This window comes from Pholis gunnellus (genome assembly GCF_910591455.1).
Source record: "Pholis gunnellus genome assembly, chromosome: 18".
NCBI lineage: Eukaryota > Metazoa > Chordata > Actinopteri > Perciformes > Pholidae > Pholis > Pholis gunnellus.
The window spans coordinates 17,911,423-17,927,266 of record NC_136545.1 but is presented as its reverse complement, the minus strand read 5'-3'; the positions used below and the strand labels follow the sequence as shown (position 1 = coordinate 17,927,266).

The 15,844-nt window shown below is 43.9% G+C and overlaps 1 protein-coding gene across 2 annotated transcripts in view; it reads left to right on the top strand.

Annotated features, from left to right (window-relative positions):
• Positions 1-15,844, top strand: part of erbin (erbb2 interacting protein) — a 46,361-nt gene that overhangs the window by 11,949 nt on the left and 18,568 nt on the right. For both annotated transcript variants that reach the window (XM_079179009.1, XM_079179008.1), the window contains exons 3-7: positions 10,520-10,714; positions 11,059-11,176; positions 12,705-12,783; positions 12,909-12,998; positions 14,005-14,061. In XM_079179009.1, coding sequence (XP_079035135.1) covers positions 10,529-10,714; positions 11,059-11,176; positions 12,705-12,783; positions 12,909-12,998; positions 14,005-14,061 — 530 coding nt within the window. In that variant the 5' untranslated portion in view covers positions 10,520-10,528. The remainder of the gene's footprint in view (positions 1-10,519; positions 10,715-11,058; positions 11,177-12,704; positions 12,784-12,908; positions 12,999-14,004; positions 14,062-15,844) is intronic.

Genomic DNA, 15,844 nt, shown 5'->3' with positions numbered 1-15,844 from the left:
TCTGACCTGAATGTGTCTGACCTGCTTATTGAGACTTGGCAAACAGCATCTCGCTCCCTCTGTCTTTCTCGCTCACATGGACAAACAGACAAACAGACAAGCGACTGTGTCTGATACTAAGTCCTGTAGCTCTTTCTACCAGAGAAGCATCATCTTCTGAACCACAGCTATCACTGAGAGAGCTTTTCAAGTACATATGTTGGTGTACAAAGCTATGTCCATGTTGAATCAAATGCATTTCAGAAGACCTCTCTATAATCGAGTACCACGCAAAGCGAAAGTGAGATATATACCTTCACTGTGTGCTGTATATATTTTATAATATTTATTTTTATGTCTGGCTTGCTTTACTATCCGTTCCTCAGATGTATTCTCTCCATTCTTGGCCATCTGTGTGAGTAGCCTAGATCATGAGCAGATCGCCCTCCAGGTCCTCTAGAGCTCTGTGAGTTGGAAACGAGACAAGCAACGTTGTTCTGTCGCACTTGAACACACCGTACATCCGTATCGGCACACTTGGTTCACTGTGAACACCGATCGGCTGCCTCTCTCTCTCATGTGTCATGGTTCACAATAAACCGTAACGGTAAATAAAGTAACTGTCTATTCTAAGTGTCACCCGGGAGTGGTTTGAGTGTAGAATGAATGAAGTTCTGCATTCAGGAGATGTAGCCAGACTCTGAACAAACACAAACATTTCTAAAAGCAATGGCGGTCGTGCAAAACGTCACCAAAATGAAGACTTTTTTTTCTCCTCCTTCCTTTCGGTCATTGTGGATATTTAATTGAAACAGATGGCTTTTGTTCATTTGTGCCGTATCATAGTTTACTCCATCCTAATAATATGCAGCATGACTGGAAGACATTCCATTGTTTTTGCAAAGTTGCAAAGGAGCTGTTATTGTCTGCTGACGCAGCATTAGTGCAGTGGGTTATGGTCAGTTGTGGGTTAAACTTTTAAATGCATCAGTTTAAACCACCAATCGTTACTGTGCTGTACTTTGTGTTCTGCTTGGGCAGCCTTTTTCATGTGACATCAAGCCGGCAAGTTTTCTATCTTTCTTGATTAGTTTTTAAACTTTAAACATAACCTGAAAGCTACAACGTAGACTCTACTCCTTATACTTATTGTGTCATTGTTAACAAGGGCTAATGTCATTGATCAGGTCTCCTCTTTGCAGAAATGAATCTCATGGGCTCATATTTAACTGGATCTCATATTTAATTAAGACCGTACCGGCAGGGGGGGATTTTTGGGCCGACTATTTATAACCAGCAGGGCTTGCTCCTCCTTTGCCCTGGTTAGCTTTTAATGAGGAAGGAACTGCTCTCCAACAATCCAGACTTTCCTCTGAAAGACGTCTGACCTAATTGTATTGATTGAATTTTTTTTTTTAAAGGTATGGACAAAAATCATAGCTGAAATCATAATTTAGATGTGTTTCAAGCGTTTAAGCTTTGGAGCACATCTAAATGGTTTGCTTGAAGCTAACTATCTGAACAAATCCATTTTCTACGCCTTCAGAGGAGAGGGGGAAAGTGGAGAAACGGTTATGCAAACCCTTCTTGCAGGTCAGCAGTAGACCTGTTCATCTTGTTGCAGCTTGTCACATTGAGTTTTCAGAATGGATGTCTTTGCTGTGGGTTTGTAGCACTCTCTGGGTCCATAAAGAGCTCTCAAACGTTGCGACCAATGTAGAAATGGGACATGAAGTGATAGAGAAGGCAGAGAGAAAGAGAGGGCAGAAATGATGAGTGCTTTGCCAACGAAAGCTGCCAGCTCACCGCTGATAAAGCAGCTAGTTCATTCATTGCGGCGGCTTTGAAGCACAGACTAATATATCGACTAATATCCGCTATACCTCGTCAATAAACGAGGCCTCTCTGACGACACGCGTTTCCTCGGTTTCACATGGAATACCAAGCGGCTGAAATGATCCAATTAGCCTTCCTCCACATTCATTTCACAATGCCACACACACATTTAAAGGGCTTCTCTGCAACTGTGGCTCAGGAATCAACTTTCCTCACACATATCTGAACTGTGACTTTACCTGCAGGTAAAGAGAGAGAGAGAGAACCTCACCTGAACATGTTGTGTTTCTGGGATGGAACCGTAACATTATTTTTCCTTCACCTTCTCTGAACCGACAGTGGAATTGAGTCGGTGGTGAGCTTGTCTCACAGGATACCCTGTTTGTTGCACGTCTCAGCAGAATTGTCGTCAGTCTTCATGTTGCCAGGAAGTGGCTTTCAGAGACACAACAAGGTAGTCCGTAGAAGGCTGCGGTTGTAGTTCTGATCACGAAACAGAGCATAATATTTGACCTGCAAATGTAGGACTCAACTCGCCGTGCCTGCGTTAATCTGACTGTACAGTACGGTGCAGAAATGCCAGGGTTGCTCTACATATTTTCGACATAGTGGCGTTTTACTGTCACCAGTGTGCATGAGAGCTCAGAAGATGAACATGCGTATTAATCGGAGAGGACTTAACCTTTGGAAGTGGACCGCCTTGTGCCTCCTCTGTCCCTCTCCTGGGGGGGGATCCATGACTTCTCCATAACCTGAGAGTTGTGAAGACCAGAACAAACAGACTGCATGCATTTGCCCGAGGCCCATCTCAAGAAAATACCGTGGGAATTATTCATGAGGGTAATTATGATGAAGTCATCTCAAAGGGAATCGCATGGATTCCCGAATATCTGCAATCCTCTGCACCGCGAGCCCGGCTGAGTGTGCAGAAAGTAAAGAGAGAATAAAAATGCATCCCATAACAACGTAAGTTGGTGTCAATGAGATGTGACGGCGAGATGAAAGGTTGGAATATTATACCCATCATCAGTGTGTTTAATAGCTGTCAGCTTGTGCTACCTTTCTCCATAACCTCTTTTATATAACATTGATGTTACACGTGTCAACTTAAACATTCACCTACGTACATTATATTTGTATATAGTTGTTTACCGTTATTCCATTTTGTACAGCTGTCATTTTAATTAAGGGAGAACAGTTTTACGACAGAGGGAATGTCGCTGTGCGTCATTGTGTGTGTGTGTGTGTGTGTGTGTGTGGGAGGACTGCATCCATAAACAGTGTGTTTACGGTCAATGCAGGGTATTGTAGCTGATGGTGAAACAGACGGTGGCTTCACTGAGCACATATTCTCTTCCTCTGTGAATACTGAGAATTTGAATTCAAGCATTTCCTCCTGCTCAGCACCCATAAAGTGACCTAAAAATAAAGAAACTAAAACACTTTTAAAATAGATGAATAGCAAAGTCATACCAAACGATATTGTGGTATAAATTAATGTGTGTCGGGTACATGTAAATGTTTAAATGGATCCGAATCTTGTTTTCATGGTTCAGTCTATCACAGCCAGTGTGTCTCACAGTAGAAAATTGGGCAGATGCTGTAAAAGGGCACTCTGTCTTTGTCACGGATCAGATTACTGACCCTCATTTCACAACCAATTCAAAGAAAACAATCATGGTTTTGTTTTCTGGAGTCACGCAAGACCACTGAGACCTAAGAGCTCTGGTGAGAACCAAAACCAGAGGGAAGGTGAAACTGGAACTTCAGGTTCCACCGAGCTGCATGTCCCCCGCGACAGATACTGACAACACGGCCGTCCTTTCTATTTCAGCTGTAATACCAGCCGTCGCTTTCTGCTGCTCGGTTTTTAATATTCACGGATCGCTTCCTGTGTTTAGTTATCAAGCCCTGCTTTGGGGGAAATGCCAGCATGTTAACCACCAGCTAGGGGTGGGCGATATGTGGGAAAATATCAGGATTATTGTCTGGCAGGATCTTGTTGTGATTCTTTATTATGTTGGTTTTTAAGATTGTGCAAGTTACTGAACTATGCAACCAAACAAATGTTCTTATTTTAAATATATATATATATATATAACTCTCCAAGGTGACAAACTAGATTATGAATGTGTTAACTGCATGGCAGATTAAAGGTCAGACTGCCTCCAAAGTTACCTCACGACCGGTTGCTGATAAACAAAGTAGCATTTAAAGAGCCGGCGCGGCGCTCAGTCCTGCTTAAAGTAGAGATAGGGGCCTAATTGCATTTTGGGAGATTTTTGTGTAGCTGCTGCGCTTATCATTTAGCGGCAGCCCTCGTTACTGTAGAGCCATAGACCTGCAACTTATAGAACGTGCATGATACTACCGATCTCCCTGTAAAGGCAGATTATGGACACATGTCAAACGTTCACGGTCTAAATGTCATATCGGACGCCTGCAGTGGTAAAAGAAGACATGGCTGCTTGGTTTGAGAGTACGGAGGCTGGAGACACGGCTGTGTGTCTTAGTCAGTGGTTCAACTGTTGTCCTCTTAACTCAATATGCCGCTGCATTATTGAGAAGCAGCAGTTCTCCTGTGATGCTGTTAATGAGGCGCCCAGAGGAAAGGCCTCACAAGGGACCGTTAGTACTCTGCTCTCCACCCCTCCACCACCGCTACAAATCTATTTCTTAATCAACTGTAATTGAAGTTAAAGACATTTCACTGTAAATAAATATAACTTCAGCAGCTACAGTTTTGGGATAATATAACTACAATTGGGGGGAAAAAAGCGTTTGAGCAGGTTGTTGACGTATTTTCCTCTGCGTTCCATAACCTCCACTAGGAACTGTCGTCTCTGTAGGATATATATAATGAGTCACCATCTACTGTGTAACGTAAACCACCTGCTTATCCATTCTGCACGGTTGTACGTGTGCAGGCACTGAGATGCCAAATCAAATTATCATGCAAGTAAATAAACAAAACATACGACCTAAACATGGCTGAATATACAGATGTCGCAGCAATTACCACGTACAGACATCGTATTGTGTAACATGCCGCTTAAAGATTGTGTAACTTTAACATTTGATGATGTGTTAACCCAGAAAACTGTCACAGCGAGAGTCCTACTGGGATGAAAGTTTTCTTTCTGCACCGGGTTGTGAATAATTTAGCACATCTCCATGGTAAAGGACCTGATCCCCGTGTGAGAAGAGTTAAAGCTGCATTATAGGAAGATTGAGAAGGAGCCTACAGCCCGCTGGCTCTCAGCGCCGCATTGAGGAAGTGACTTGTTTCTTTCCTCTTCCTTCACAGACGGAGGCAACTCAAGTGTATCCCACGGGCTCTGCATGCTGTTATGTGCTGTTGTTGTTGTTGTTGTTTTTTTTCCCCCTGCATTGTTTTTGTTGCTATAATCTCTAATATATAATTTCAGCTGTGGCCCAGCAATCCTGTAACAGTCCACTGCAATCTGGATCAAAAGCTCCTTTCATAAGGCGAGAGCTAGCCCGTACTAATCACATTCTGCCAACCAGACGAGTACGATTCGCTATAAATAACACAAGCTGCTCGCTTCTGTCAAATGCTGCACTTTTGTTTCCGCTTAACCCATCACACACACACACACACACACACACACCCACCCACCCAGCTACCAACTTTTTAAAATGTGACAAACCATCGCAAAACAATTCACAACAGGCCTCATCTATTAATCGTGAGAAGAGCCTATTTGTGCGCAAAATCATTTTTGTTCTGCATCGCTTTATATTTTCTTGAATAGATAACATTTCAAAGAGAGAAACGTTTGATAAGTAAGAACTTTGTTCAATGCATCTGTTATTGAAAACACATGTTAAATACTTTATAAATGAGACTAAATGAATGCATTTAACGGGCTGTCTCATTCTGATCGTTTCCTCTCAGTTAAACAAACCGAATGTACGCTGAACTTTCATATTAGATTCAATATTCTAAGCAGGCTGCAGTTATCTGAGCAATACAAACGCCTCTCGTCACAGTCTTTGTAAATGACTAGAAGTAGGCCACTGAGTGCAAGTTGGCCACTGTTGAAGGACTCGGTGAACCTTCAGGAAACGTCTCAATCTCCGTCCGTCTCCTTCAGAACTCACTCTCACTTTGCCCACCTGACCACCTCGTGTAGAGCCCTCTGCACGGCTCCTCCTGTATTTCATCATGTCGATTGTGTTTCTACATGGAGGTTTGAGCAGGCTCAGCTGTTTTGTGCATGACTCGGGGGGGGGGGGGGGGGCTGCACTCACCCTTGACCCGCGGTCTCTATAACAACAGCAATGACCCAGGAGGCACTTAAGTTACCGGGAGAGAGGTTGTGACAGAGAAGTGGTTTCCTGGCTCTGACTGGGAGAACAAAGTGGGAATCTGTGCCCGGCCTGCCCTCTGGACTCTCATTCACTGTTGCACAGAGGGAGCCACAAGGATCGTCGCCAGGCGTCTGAATCACATGTCCTCCGTTCACACATTGAGAAAATTTCTGAATAAATACAGCTTTTCTTTTTTTTTTAGGCTTTTTCACGATTTCACGGCGATCGGGCCCAAGCTGTTACTCGCACACTGGTTTAAGTAAATGTGCCGCTTAAATAAGTAGGCTAAGAAAGAAAGTCTCAGCCAAGAGCTTAACATGTCTGGAAATCTCGACTGCATGTCTTGAACTTTTTTTTTAGAACAAAAGTCAAATGCTCTTGATGGACTAAAGCTGGGTGAATGAAGGCAGTCATCATTCCAATAACATGTAGGTCAGTGGATAAGCCTATCTATGTTGAAGGCTGTGCGAGTCTCATTAGTGTGCTGCCTTCCAGATTACTCTGGGGGCGGAGGGGGCACAGTTGTCCAGTCCATTTCACATTCTCTTTATTCTAAAAAGTACAGTAATACTTTCATAGCACAAAAGGGTGCAGAATCATTAAGGAGGTTGGAAGTGAGATGTTCACCAACAGCGGTGCAGCATACGGGAGCGCTGCTTCAGCTCTGCAGCTGTGAATACACTCTTGCATGTGTGTCGTGCATCATGCAAACGTTCAGAGGCATTGTGCATCGTTGAGACAACAAAGATTTGCATGCCTGGTATGACAAACCTGATTGGAGTAACTTCACTTCCTCCTGTAAAGTTTATTTTGAAGGACTGTAGCTGTACTCTTCAAAGTGTCCTGTTGTTCTCCAGTCAGGCTCTTTTACTTGGCGTGTAGATGACGTTGTGCGAGATAGTTGTGTTCATAAAGAATGAGGCGAGCGAGGTTCTGTATGTTTGTTATTGTTAAATGCAAAGCCCCCGAAAAGACCAAAAAGAAACTGTTTTGGATCGTTTCTCAATAGTTCCTGACTCGCTCACTTTAAACTATCACTTCCTCAAACTGCTGGGCTCTGTGCTAATTAATAGTTAAAGAGACTATTTCAGCATCGGAGTGAGTAACGCACACTCGGTGCTCTAGTGAGTTTTTATCGACACAATAACCACAGTGTTCATGGTGATGAAGATGTGTCACCCAAAGCAATAGTGTGACTCATCGATTGGCTCATTTTTGGAAAACAATGGAGCTCTATGGCACAGAGACAATAAGCGGAATCAGAATTGAGGTTCTCAGGCGATGCTTGTTAGTAGGATCACCTCGTTTGTTGGTTTGCGTCTTTAGATTTGTTTACAATAAGAAAAATATAGTATCACCACATGCATCATTTAAGTTACAGGTTAACACCTGATAACCGATACAATACTGGTTAATGAAAAACGTAACATCCGTAAGTTACTTCCATCAGTCTCGGCTGTACTTTGTGTTTAGTGCTAATTGCAAACGATCGCATGCTGAATGAAGATGGTAAACATAACTGCCAAACATTAGCATTGTCACCGAGAGGAAAGCCTCGCAGAGGCGCCGGTGCGTCTAGAGACTCTTGAGTCTTTCTCTGCCAACATTACGATTTTCTGGTCATTTAACATTATTAGATGAAGTCATTTAGAACCCATCCTTAAAGGGAGATTAACTAACCAGCTTTAGCATGTTCGCCACATCCAGTCTCCTCTTCCTTGATGTGCTCTCGCTGCTTTATACGTCTCTCCTTCCAACTTTCCTCATGACACTTTATCTGCTCCTTTTCTTGCGTAACTCCTAATATCCCACCCCCCCTACCCTCTTTCTTCTCCGTTAACCCACAGCACACTCCCTTTTTCTCCCACTCCTCCCTCTCCTCCCACTCCAGCATGCGTCATCCATATGCTCGGCGCTATGTTTCTCGGGGGTGAATGGAGCCAAGCCCTCTGTCATCCCCTCTGGTGATAGACCGGGTTACTCAGAGTATTTATACACGAGTTGCCTGCTGCTAAAGCAAAATGTGTGTGGGAGGCTGACGGCCTCTTGGTTGTGCATGCCTCATGGGAGTGTGGGCGTGTGCACACATGCACACATTTTTAATGAGTTGGGAATGTTGGGATGGCTGACCGGTCCTCCCGTTCAGAAAACTTTGGAAACCTAGCTTCATATGATGAAATCACAAATTGTTCAGTGCATGATGTCATAACTAATGCCATGGTGGGCTATTGGATGATATTTTCAGTAGCTCTAAATATAAGGCACCTCTACGCACACGTCCGATAACAACGGACTGTATTCAGTTCGCCAAATGTCAGAGAACACTCTGACTTGCATAATTCCTTGTAGCAAGCTCTAACACAAACATGTGGTCACACCCACCCACACACACACACACACACACACACAGTCTGCACCAACAGTGTAGGTCGAGGCTATCACAGTTTTCCAGCTCCGTTAGACAGTCGGGATACACAGCGAGCGAAGGACTCTGGATTATGTGCTGTGGCGGCGCTCAGATTAAGACGAGGGGGAGGAACCGTCACATTCTCCACATGCTCCGAGGAACAAAGCCTCTTTTGACCAGAACACATTCCGTAGTGTATACTGTACTCTGAAAACCTCTCGCTATAAAAAATCAAACATACATCCCTGTAGCGAGTTGAAAGGATAACTCCCCTCCCCTCAAGCCCCTTAGGCTCCCAACAAGATTGATAGCTGAAAGGATTTTCTGGCTTTTCTGCATCTTTATTTTGCAGTAGAGAGTTTTGTATGAAACGAGTCCATTTCTGAAAAAGATGACTGATTCATGGCTTACTTTATTTTTGCATTTCTATCCTCTGCTTCAACCCGAATGAGGATGCAGCACACCCGCGATAATGAGCAGCTTCTCCTTTCGTCTACCTGTGGAGATTTAATGAAATCAAGTTTTCCCACAAGAAAAAACAGAAATGAGAAACAAAAAAACTTCCACCACGTCGGGCTTCTCTGGGGTGTTATTTCTTTAAAGTAGAACCTTTTTGGAAAACAGGAAGTACATTTTGTACGAGTGTTATTTATTCTTTTTCAACCAAATTGTGATGGGCACTCATTCACTGAGTGGTGTCAGTGATCAGCTGTAATCTATGTGCAGGTTTGAGAACACATTGGAAGCACAATTCTTTGGAGGGAGTGATAGGATGGAGTGTGTATGATGCAGCCAACGCTTGTGTAGAAAGGTCCTTCTACAGAAGTGCCTCTGCACCGAAGAGCTTTTACACATACAAGTGGAAAGCCACGTTACAGAGAAATTCTAGTTTTTGTCAACCTGAGTGTTACTCACATATTTCTGTCCATTTATGAAGATTCACTCACCGCCTGCATTGCAGAGATTTGGGAGACGCAGACTTGATCGGGGGAAGGAGCGCCTGCCTCCGACAGCTTTCTAGCAAACTTACATTTATTAGAAATCAACCCCTTAAACACAGAATGTAGCCCCCTGGAGGTCCCTGTACAGTAGCTGTTGTAGAGTAATGAGTCCCTTCTCAGAGTCTGTGTCACAAATCCCTCCAAAGTATCTCTGCAATAGAGTGTGTATGTGCAATTGTATTATGAGTGATGGACAAAAATAGCAGACTATGACCCAGGTTGACCAATAACGAAATGTCCTTTTTTAAAGAAGGACCGGAGGTTTTTGGGGATGTGTTCACACCAACCTTCTGGCTCTTTGATCAGATCCCCTTTTCAAGTATTTGTGTCTGATTATTACAAGAGATGACGCATGCCGACGCTAACCCATCCTGGCCTTTTTGTTGTTGACTCTGCTGCCACGTTTTATTTATGGCGCTGCTCCTTAATTCAATATATCTTTTATATTCCCACTCTGGTGCTGCATAAAAACTAAACATGGGAGAAATGTACCGTGCATACAGCAGAAACAAAGACACTATAAACAACAATTAATGGCAAACAGACAGTTTGCAAAGAGCAATGAGTAATAGTGCATGGTTTTGGCAGTCGAAATCAGTGAAAATTCCATCCCCATGTAGTTTTGATTGACTGGAGGCATTCGTAATCTCATAATCAAAGCTTGGGTCATTATTCTCCGTGTGTTTTTGGACACACGGGCAGCTGACAACGATCTGTTCTGTGAAAGGAGAACACAAAACAACGTATAGGTTCTGCTCGGAAAATTAAGTCAGCAGTCGAAATGGTTCATGGTTCGGCTCAGCATGTGCGTTGTGTTTACACTGCACTTAAAATGTCACACATGTGTAACATAGGCGAGACTGAAAGCTGGAGTTTTAAAAGCGGCCCTAGACATGTGCCGACCACTCCTCCTCCTCATCCTCTCCTCCCTTTTACATATATCTCTGTTTCCCCTCTCTAGTGCCTGAGGATGTCCAAGCGGAGCTTGTTTGTTCGCCTGGTGCCATGCCGCTGCTTGCGGGGTGAGGAGGAGGCGGTGACATCGCTGGACTACTCCCACTGCAGCCTGGAGACGGTTCCTAAGGAGATCTTTAGCTTTGAGAAGACCCTGCAGGAACTCTACCTCGATGCCAACCAGATCGAGGAGCTGCCTAAAGTAAGGCGCTCGCACTGATGTATAGAAACTTTGTGTCTCTGTGAACGTCGTCTACAACTGATAAAACCCTTTAACTCCACATCGTTACTCACGAGGACACCAAATGTTGACTTGCTGCGTGCCTAACGAGTTCATGTCTTATGAAAAGCTTGCACTGTGGACACTTTACGTCATTCATATTCGTTTAGACAGAAACAACTTTGAGTGACGCAGTTGAACTTTCAAGACAATCGGGACATTTACACATCTAATGTACTGTGTATTCTTGGTCAACCATGTGCTTTTTGATAAAAAAAAAAAACAAGACGTTATCTCTTCTCTCTCTCTCTCTCTCTCTCCACCAGCAACTGTTTAACTGCCAGTTACTCCACCGACTGAGCATGCCAGATAATGACGTGACAGTGTTGCCGGCAGCCATCGCAAACCTCATCAATCTCAGGGAGCTTGACGTCAGCAAAAACAGTAAGCAAGACCACCTCCCTGTATGCCTTTAAGGTTGGAAGTATTTTGTGATTGGCAGGTTTTTAACGAGTCGTGTAAACCCTCGTGGCATCAGATCAGGTTTCTGAAAACTGACCACGGCCACGGGTTCAGCGACCTGTGAGGTTCAAATGTCTAAACTGTCCTACAACTGACATCGATCAGTGAACGAGAGGCAAGAGGAACCTGTTACACAAACGATACCGAGATATTCTGAGGTAAAATGCCACATCATGTTTCAATAACCACGTCACCAGACTACGCGGCTCTTACGGGATTGATAAAGGAAGTGGACGAGCCCAGACCTGCAGTATACTAGACACTGTCTTCATAGTATCAGCATAGTATCAGAGACCAAACATTAGCTAGATGAAGCTCCTTAAGGCTGGCTCTCACACACAAACGGAGAATATCTGCACCAGGTGCTCAACTCAAAGTATCTCTTCAGTGGTTTAACAGAGTGGGAAGTGACAACATTTGCAAAAGTGCGACATTTACCTCCTTTGAAGATAAACTCTCGCGCTGTTGCATACGAGGCGGCGCTTTGTACTCGATGTCCTTTCAATTCTGCCCGTTTGATGAAAACTTTCCGCCGTCAATGTTGCTTATTTAGAAGAAGAAAGGACTGCAGACTGAAGTGTCTGAAGGCTCGACATGACTCTGTTCTAATGCCTCAGCTCATCAGGTGACTGTGCCATTTAAGAAAGAAAATGTCAGTAATTTCCTGACAGCCTGTTGCATATTCCTCACAAAGTGTTTTGCTTCAAACGTGTCAGTATTTTCACATTAGCATCACTGTCTGATATTGTTGTTAAGCTCACTGCAGGTTGCCGCATAAGATGGTTGATCATCATCGCCGCCGTATAGCCTTGAAGATAACGAGAACAGAAAAGGAGCGTGCACGCTCAGCAAAACCAAATGTTAAAAAAAGGCTAGTTCTAATAGAAATGAATGAGTGCGGAGACAGACTAGCTCAAACAAAGGCTGAAGGATGTGGTGGTGGTTTCATGAACCAGAGCCGCGCGCGTGTGCGCCGTGTTGACATTAAAAGTAGCTTAACCTTCTTCACAAAGCACTCTGTGCTAAGTGTTGTGGACACAAAACAAAGTGGGTTGAAATAATCCTTTAGACTGGGTCACGTCCCCTTTTCTTGCAGTTCACACTCGGTGGATTGTTTCATGAGAACTTGCAGACTATCGCTCGGTGATCGTTCTTTTTTTTCTCCCCTTCTTCTTCGTCTTCCTGTCCTGCTCTTTCATTATGTCACCTCGAGCGCTCGTCTCTGTGGTTGTTTAGAGAGGAAAGGTGCAGAGACACTCTTAATGTATCTTCAGCACCCACAATTCAGACACAGAGCCTTCCTGCTCGTGCTCACAATCCACCTGTGTTTGACACTCGCAAAGCTTCTCCGACTAGACGCGAGAAATCCCTCATTTGTTTGGGTGTCGGTGGTAATAAAATGTAGCTGTTGAATTGTTGGTGAGCGGTTGTTTTGCCGTTTTCCCTCTAGGTATCCAGGAGTTTCCGGAAAACATCAAGAATTGCAAAGTTCTAACTATTGTAGAAGCCAGCGTGAATCCCATATCCAAGTGAGTACTGCCTGGAATAAACAGCCTTAATTAACTCCCATTTTGGTTTCCTGTGGAGTATGTTCTGGCATCGCAGCAGCTTTGTGTGAGTGATGCGATTCCTGTTCCCGTGTGTTCTTTGCCAGGCTCCCAGATGGTTTCACGCAGCTCCTGAGTCTGACGCAGCTCTACCTGAACGATGCCTTTCTGGAGTTCTTACCAGCCAGCTTTGGCAGGTCAGTGTGTTCTCTCGGATTGGATCCGGATCAGCTCGTTTCTGAACAGAAAAACTCAAACACAAACTGTACACTGTGGTATTAACTGTATGCTTTGTGTATCAAATGACATTGTGAAAACAATGAGACGATGTGAAGGGATGCTCGTAGTGATGAACCTACGGAGAATTGTTTAGCTATCCATGGTATAGCTCTCATAGCATCGCACAGGCACAGTAAAATCCCGCTGTGCACTACCTGCTCAGCACCAAACGACAGACAGACATGATTAGCGAGAGTCTTTGGCAGCTAAAGAGACAGATATTTCCCTCAGGAGACCACAATCTGAGCTAAAAGAGAGGGGAGTATTGGACTTACAGTCATCCAGTGATCACCAGAAACTCCACATTAATATTAATGTTGCTAAGTAACTGCTAGAGGTGTAAACCATTCTGTTCACTAACAGCTTAAAAGGTGATGTCAGTGTCAACTTGTTTCTGCCGCCCCAAAGTGGCCAAGAAAACCCGTTTAACCAGCTTTTTGGCTGTGAAATAACACCTGGGATTTAAAAAAAAGACCTTTTTGTTGTATGCCTCATGTCAAGTTGTTGTTTTGGCTTACTTGACTCAGCATTTAGTGTCCGGATCCCGATCCTGAATGATGAGACTTATTCTTTTGTTTTATCTTAAGACATGGTTGTTTCATCAAACCAGGAGGATCAGTCGTGCTCTAATTGTTTGTACTTTACACAAAAGATGTTGAGCTTTGTGCTTACACTAAACATGTGGTTGTGAGTTGCTCAATATTTCCTCTCACTGATGCTGCTTTCCTTTTTAAAAACCCACTTTTCCCCTTGAACGTACTTTTTGCTTTCTGTATGATCAGCCTAGTTTAGTACTACGTAATTCTAGACAAACTCATGTAGTTAAGGTAAATAAAGGTTACTGCGGTATGAAGGTGTTAGATAGTATAATATAAAAAGTATTGTAATTAATGATTATGTCATTGTCTGTTTACTTGGTTGCAGGTTGACTAAACTACAGATCTTGGAGCTGAGGGAGAACCAGTTAAAGATGTTGCCAAAGTAAGTCTTGTTTTTGCTTCACGTTTGCCAAACGTTTTATTGACTAAATAGTGGAGCAGTGTCACGCAAGAGTCACGTCTGTGTCATGACTTGTTTGAAGGTATTTTTTACTTCCTCACTGTCTCCTTCCTCTCACAACCTCTGCAATGTGTCTGCTGTGTCCTCCTTTCCGCCTCTGTTCTTAAACCGAAGATTCGCTCCCCATACCTCCCAACGGTAGCGTTAAATTCCACGGTGTTACGTAAGAGCCCCCTTTTGCTTGGCTGCTTGCTGTGGCAGGTTTTTATAATCCTCCACTGAGACACAGTGGTGAGGGTTATTTCACCGTTTGAGAAGGTTACCGTGCCGCCGGGAGACTTAAATGTCCCACGGATATTCGAGAAAGCTCCAGGTGATTGTGATGGGAAGTTACTCTCTCTTTCTGTCTCCTCTCGTGCGTCACGCGCCGTATCATTTCATTTCACGCCCTTCCCAATTTCTTAGGAAACCCGTATTTCCCTATTTTCCTTTTTTATATCCTTCCTCCATCCGGCTGAGTTTCCACTCACTTTCCCCTTTTTCTTATTTTTCACTGACCAAACTGACGGGCCAGCTGGTGCAATAAAGTGCAGCGCTGCAGCTCGGAGCGGATCCTCTCCGCTCGCCGTGTTTACGTGACGGAGGCCAGACCTGTTAAAGGCTGGAGCCCTGACAAAAGGAAAGGACTAATGATCGGGAACGTTGCCAGAGCAACACGCAAGCATTTCAGAGATGTAAACAAATGTGTGCGTGCACAAAGGCGGCGCAGTTGAAGTCTTTGCAGAGCTCTCGCATAGAATGTGCAGCCTCTTTTCTCACACCAAGCACATGCATTAACCAAATGATTCCCTGTATTCTAAAGAACGGTGCTGTGTTCCTCACAACTTGGGGCCATAAATGTGTTTTTTTTTTTAAATGTCTTTTATCACTCTCTAGATGAGCCAGCACAGCTCATTCTTACCCCTCTCAGCTCACATGGGGGGGTGGTGGGGGGGGGGGGGGGGGTTCTCTGGTGTTCTTGCCAGCTTTTGATGCAAGAATGGGATAAAGCTGGCTAATGCCGAAGGACATCAACATGATTAATGTGTTCATATTGCACCAAGTATTAGAAAAATCACCAAGCCGCTTAAATCATCTTTACAATTTTTGCCGTCTGTCTTAACGTTCTCATTTTACGAGGAGCACCGAGAAAGAAAACGGACTCCAGTCCGCCGTAGAGTCGGTGGGCCTCTGCTCTCCATTCCTGTGCCGGGGTCTCACTTTAAGGAAACACAGTTCATCCCCGTTGTGAACGGATCATTATGTCTGTTCCCAAACAGAACTCTGCACATCTCCATTTCATCTCCAGTCATAGTCTCTCTTGCTTTTTGTTTTTTTGCGATGCACTCTCAGGAAATGTCAGATTTGAAACCACTCTTTGTCGTCCTGATCTCGCCTCGTATGTGTGTCGCAATACTTCATCGTGCCAGAATTATGCAATTGAAACTATTGACCCCAGTGTGTTTTATGACTAGTTCATAGGAATTGTCTTCCGTAAAGGACCATAAAACTGAACTGTGTGTTTATTTTGAGTCTTAGCCGGTGTGATATCGGTTTAAAATATATTTAGTATATTCTGTGATTGCTACTATACGCTGCTGCCGTGTCTTGTCAGTATTTTGTGGAATGGAGCGATATTTACGCAGAATGCGAAATAAACATTTTTATAAGAATATTTCTCCCCTAATGTTCTGTCACTGGTAATCAGCTAAATATGGTAAAGTGC